This window comes from Chelonus insularis, unplaced genomic scaffold (assembly GCF_013357705.1).
Source record: "Chelonus insularis isolate UGA/USDA-ARS -01 unplaced genomic scaffold, ASM1335770v1 contig_107_pilon, whole genome shotgun sequence".
In the NCBI taxonomy this organism is placed as follows: domain Eukaryota; kingdom Metazoa; phylum Arthropoda; class Insecta; order Hymenoptera; family Braconidae; genus Chelonus; species Chelonus insularis.
Window position 1 is genome coordinate 16,022 of NW_023276347.1, and position 6,278 is coordinate 22,299.

The 6,278-nt window shown below is 42.2% G+C and overlaps 1 protein-coding gene across 1 annotated transcript; it reads left to right on the forward strand.

The window, feature by feature from the left end:
• The first annotated feature begins 1,650 nt into the window (after positions 1–1,650).
• On the forward strand, positions 1,651–4,626 carry LOC118075063 (uncharacterized). Its single transcript, XM_035096722.1, has one exon. It carries the CDS (start codon positions 1,651–1,653, stop codon positions 4,624–4,626), a length of 2,976 nt encoding a protein of 991 aa, XP_034952613.1.
• The last annotated feature ends 1,652 nt before the right edge of the window (positions 4,627–6,278 follow it).

Below are 6,278 nucleotides of genomic sequence, written 5' to 3' on the forward strand. Positions count from 1 at the left end.
GACTCAGTTAAGTAATTTGTGTGATTCTTTTGGTGTTGAGACTTTCTTGAAAGCCCACCATTGGTATCAAGGTGACAACAGACAACTCTAGCAACATTTTTTTTGAATTTTCTTAGTGATAAGTGTAGTTAGTGATATTAGACAACTCACTCAACTGAACAATGGCAGACAAACGTGTAATTTCTCCTGCCAAGTCGGACTACGTAGATGTAGCTGACGACAGCGACTCACTAGAGGGTATGGCCCAGGCCAAGAACCGCAGCCGACTCATAGCAGCCACCACCCGTCAACCTCCCAGTGAGATGACGATGTGCCACTTCCACAGCCGACTCCAGATCACACCCATTCATCTAAGCAGACTTCTCACCAGGTAACTCATCTTCATAGTCAACTCTCTGCAGTCAACTCTAATTATGTTCTAGTCAATTCTCCAAGTGGTGGTGTGATCACTCAACATGCAGACAACTCAACGATTAATGGTTATGAATCATGTCAATCTATATGTGCTTACAGGAGTAAAGAATGCTTCTCTGATGACTCGACGGAAAGGATGACCTTAGCACATGAGGTTTCGGCCTCAGGAGGGTTGAGGGTCCTGGAAGAAGAGTCAGAAGGTCTCGTTCGATCTCCTACAGCTGAAGAAAAGAGTCAAACTCACACTAGTCAACTCTCAGACGACTCACATGATTCAACAATCACCAAGAACAATACATACAACTCAGAGATTAATGGACGATTCTCTTCAGCACTTAGAGCAGCAGAAGAGACATGCATTAATGAGTCTTCAGATCATTCAGACAGCTCAGCAGTCTTACTCGCCACAGCTAATGCAGTATTACTCTCAGACTACTCTCAGCTTCCAGTAAGACTCCTGATAGACTCAGGGTCTGAGCTGACGTTCATCTCATCAAGTGTGGTAAAGACTTGTCATCTCCAACGTCGCCCATCAGTAATATCAGTGCTGGGAATTGGTAACGAACCAGCTGTACAAACTAGAGGAGTGACAACAGTGACACTTAGATCAACTTACACAACGGAGCAAGTTACAATTGATGCTCATATCCTCAAATGTGTCACTGGTACTTTACCAACCAGACAACTCAAGGAACTCAACTGGTCAGCTCTTAACTCTCTTCAACTCGCTGATCCAGACTACTCAACTCCAAGACCCATTGATATCTTAATAGGAGCAGATTGTTATGGTCTAATTGTGAAGGCAGGCATCAAACAGTTTCCTCAGTCATCTCTCATAGCCCAAGATTCAATTTTTGGATGGATGCTCATTGGAAGTCCACACCCGACAAGATGCTCAAGTCAGAGAACTCATCACGCAGCAAGGGTCAACTCATACCAGCAAGTATCTGATCTCTTGACAAAATTCTGGGTTCAAGAAGAAGTTCCAGAGACTTCAGCCAGCCAACTCAGCCCAGATGATCAATCTTGTGAAGATCATTATGTTACGACTCATTCAAGAGATCAAGATGGGAGATATATTGTGAGAATACCACTAAAAGCATCACCGTCTCTTCTAGGCAACTCATCAGCGAGAGCTCATCAATGTTTACTACACATGATCAGACGACTCACAAAGAATGACTCATATGCACAACATATCACAACGTTATGCAAGAATACGAGTCACTGAACCACATGACACGAGCCAAGGCAAGTCCAGTCAACTCTCCAGTGTATTATTTGCCTCATCATGGTGTCTTAAGAGAAGACAGTGTTACTACAAAGCTTCGGGTAGTATTTAATGGCTCTAGTCCATCTTCGAGTGGTCTATCAGTGAACGATATTCAACATACTGGTGCCAAAGTCCAGAAAGACATTGCAGACGTACTCATTTGGATCAGGCAGCAGAAATTTGTGTTCACATCAGACATCACCAAGATGTACAGACAAATCAAAGTCCACCAAGATGATTGGGATCTCCAGAGAATCCTGTGGGTGGACGAGCACTTCAAGATCATCCCATATCAACTCACAACAGTCACGTATGGTACCAGATCAGCTCCATTTCTGGCTGTTCGCACAATGATCCAGCTAGTGAAGGATGAGGGTCATAAGTTCCCTCTAGCTGTTGATCCAGTACTAAAAGGAAGATATGTGGACGATATTGTTGGAGGTGCTGACACCGTGAGTCAACTGATAGATATCTCAACCCAAGTCAGACAACTCTGCATGGCAGGTGGCTTCCCGTTAGCGAAATGGCACAGCAACTCACTTCAATTCCTTCAATCGATTACAGACAACTCATCAGAAGAGCAGATCCACTCATTTGAGAGCAGCAAAACGAAATTACTTAGGCTCTCGTGGATTCCAGCGAACGACTCATTCAAGTTCAACTTAAAACCTCTTCGTGAGAAGTCCAAGCTCACAAAGAGAATAATTTTATCAGAAACAGCACAACTCTACGATCCACTTGGATTTCTAGCACCCTTCATTGTCAGAGCAAAGATGTTGCTACAAGAAATCTGGCTAGATAAACTTTCCTGGGATGACCAAGCCCCAGATCACATCATCACCAAGTGGAAAAGCTTCAGATCAGAACTCTCACATGTTTCAGACCTCTCAATTCCACGATGGTTACGGATTACTCAGAAATCGACCGTGGAACTTCATGGTTTTTCAGACGCCTCACAAGCAGCTATGGCAGCTGTTGTTTACATACGGACTACTCATCCAGATCATGGAACTTGTTCAACTATAGTCTGCTCAAAGTCTAAGGTTGCTCCATTGAAGAAGATGTCAATTCCCAGACTCGAACTCACCGCAGCATTGATGGTTGCCAGACTAATCACTTATGTAAGGAACAACTTAGACATTCAGCCAACTCAACTCGTATGTTGGACAGACTCCTCAGTGACTTTGACCTGGATTCAGTCTCACTCATCCCGTTGGAAGGAGTTTGTAAGGAACAGAGTGTCAGCAATTCAAGATCTCACTCCAATCAGCGTTTGGAGGTTTGTACCTGGCAAACAAAATCCAGCGGATTGTGCTTCTCGAGGTATCAGCATATCCCAGCTTCGGAAGCACCCCCTGTGGTGGACAGGACCACAGTGGTTAACAGCAGACGAATCATTATGGCCAACTCAATCATCAGTGTACGATTCAAAAGCTCAGCAGGAAGAGCGGCCCGGGCTCACTTTACTTACTCAGACAATTCAACATGATTATCATTGGGATATGATATACAGACATTCTCGGCTAATCAAATTGCTCAGAGTGACTGCAATTTGCTTCAGATTTAGCCAACTCCTCAGACGAGTACCGCAGTCATCTCTCACCTTCCCTCTCACGCCACAAGAATTAGAGAGAGCAAGGATTTTTTGGATAAAGGCAACTCAAGAATCGTACTTCTCACAAGAAATCAAGCAGATCAACTCAAATTCACTGCCCGTCTCACACCCCCTCGCACGATTGACAGCATTTATTGACACTCAGGGAGTCATACGTGTTGGAGGGAGGTTAGCAAATGCTAGCTTGGACCAAGAAGCAAAGCAATCTGCAATCCTACCACAGAAAACTCATCTTTCCAGACTAATCATTGCAGATGCTCATGAAAGAACATTGCACGTTGGGACGCAGGCAACTCCAAACCTCATACGATCATCGTACTGGATCATTGGCGGACGACTCCCAGTACGATCCTATATTTACCATTGTATGAAATGTGCTCGTTTACGTGGCGAACGAGCGAAACAGTTAATGGGTCAATTACCGGTATCAAGAATCACTCCAGCCCGACCATTTGCCGTCTGTGGTGTGGATTACGCTGGTCCCATCATGCTAAAGACTTGGAAAGGCAGAGGCGCCAAAACATCTAACGGTTGGATGTGCATTTTTGTGTGCTTCGTTACTTCTGCGCTTCATTTAGAAATTGTAACAGATTATTCAGCAGACTCATTTATTGCAGCGTTCAGAAGGTTCACTGGACGTCGAGGTGTCTGCAGAACTCTCCACAGTGATTGTGGCACCACATTTCAAGGCGCAGACACGCTCATCAGACAACTCTTCAAGCAGGGGACTCAACAGTTCAATCAACTCGCAGCTGTATTTGCAAAGGATGGAACTGATTGGAAGTTTAATAACAGAACGATAGGCGACTCACTCTTTACATATGAAGAGCTTTCCACACTGCTTGTCCAGATAGAAACAGTCCTTAACTCCAGACCACTCGAGCCTCTCTCAGCCGACTCTACAGACATCTCAGCATTGACTCCAGCACACTTCTTGGTTGGTGAACCACTAGTAACATTACCAGAGCCTTCACTGGAAGATGTGCCAATGCCACGCTTGTCCAGGTGGCAATTTATTCAGCAGCGACTCCAATCGTTTTGGTCAACGTGGTCAAAACAATACCTTCAGCAGCAACTCGCCATTTCCAAGTGGAAACACCCCGCTCACAACATCACAGTCGGCTCACTTGTACTACTCACTGACGAGAGGTTCCCACCAACGAAGTGGCCTCTCGCCAGAGTGATTGAGGTGTTCCCAGGATCAGACGGACTCATCAGAACAGTCAAACTCAGGACAGCAGCAGCAGAACTCATCAGACCACTCACCAAACTAGTCATCTTACCATACACTCCACCAGCAGAAGATCAGCAAAGGCGTTGCTGATGGTGGGACAATGTTCTGACTTGGAGGGGCCCCAGTCAGTTAGTCAGAAATATTCAAAAATTGTTGATGCCGGACTTGTCCACCGGCGCGTCAGTCAACTCACTGGACCAATCATCGGGAAGTATTTCCCTCATGGCCCAGAAGGCAACTCTACGGCCCTAGTGACGCCAACAAGCACGCGGTAGAGCACTTGTGGCGTCAGTTAGCTCCAGGCAAATCACGCGGTCATCTCTGTATAAGTTTTCGCAGTCAAATCGTAGTTTTTTGCAGTCAGCTCACCCGTTGTACAATAAAGTACGGTCAAATAGACTCAGACAGCTCTCACGAAGAAACGTGAATCATCAAATTACTCTCATCAGTGCAAGTGGTCCTGTATATTCAGGTTGTAGTGTCTTTGGGCGCGAAGCTGAACTGGCGTCGACGCCATAGTGCCTCACGGACATTCACCTATACATCGCTCCCCCGAATCACTCTGGTGTATACTGTGAATGTTGCTATTCACTGGTTTTCGAGACTATGTTATTAGGTGAAAAAATAACCATTGGACAACTAATAAGTGTACAAACAATTATGGTTCAGTCAACTCAACTAGATGTAGTGATTATTAAAGTCTATTGAGTCTCTTTAATTTTGTATATGATAGAATTGAATTTTTCTTTTAAATCAACTTTCATTCATTTAGTGTCGTCATTAGATTACTGATAATTTTTGTAAATAGATGACGCATTGAATGTTGTTAATATGATCCAATATTTCGCTCATATATATTAAGAAATAAATTTAGTAAATACAAGAGCAACTTTGCGTAAATACTTTGTTGCAATAATTCACCAAATTATTTATCGATTATGAATCCCTAAATTTGATCATTAATTTACCAATATGAATTTTTATTCAGTAAATGTAATACATATGCGTTAAACTTGATTAAAATTCGTTTCTTAAATCGCGTGATGTATATATGATTATCACGAATGGCTATCGGGGAATGTATACTTTGGAGTCTGACTCTAAAAGATAGATTCTGTTGATCACAAGCAAATGTTATGAACAACTCGAATAAATACCCTAGAGAATAAGTCAAAAATATACATTTTATCAATTTCGAGCAAATACTATGGCAAGATTCCATGAATACTCTTGAGACTGACTTCAAAATATACATTGAGTACATCTCAAGCAAATGATGAAATCAAATTCGATAAATACGTTAAAGACTTACTCTATTATGTTAAATCAGTTCATAACAATAGAATTTACAATCAATTTCAATGAAAACTCTAGAGAATAACTTGAAAAAAAACATTTGATCGTTTTCAAGCGAATATTATTGTCAGTTTAAATGAATAATTTGGAGACTTATCTAAAAGTATGAATTTGATACATTACAAACAAATGCTGTTATCAGATTCAATGTATACTTTGGAGTCTGACTCTAAAAGATAGACTTTGTTGATCACAAGCAAATTTCATGAACAACTTTAATGAATGCTCTAGAGAATAAATCAAAAATATACATTCGATCAATTCCGAGCATTTACTTTGGTCAGATTCTTCGAATGCTTGTGAGACTCACTCAAAAGTATACATTTAATACATTAAAAACAAATGCTGTTATCAGATTCAATGTATACTTTGGAGTCTGACTCTAA

What these genes read in the sequence shown, in the direction of transcription:
- LOC118075063 (XM_035096722.1), top strand. Translation starts at nt 1,651, where the DNA reads ATGACACGAGCCAAGGCAAGTCCAGTCAACTCTCCAGTGTATTATTTG.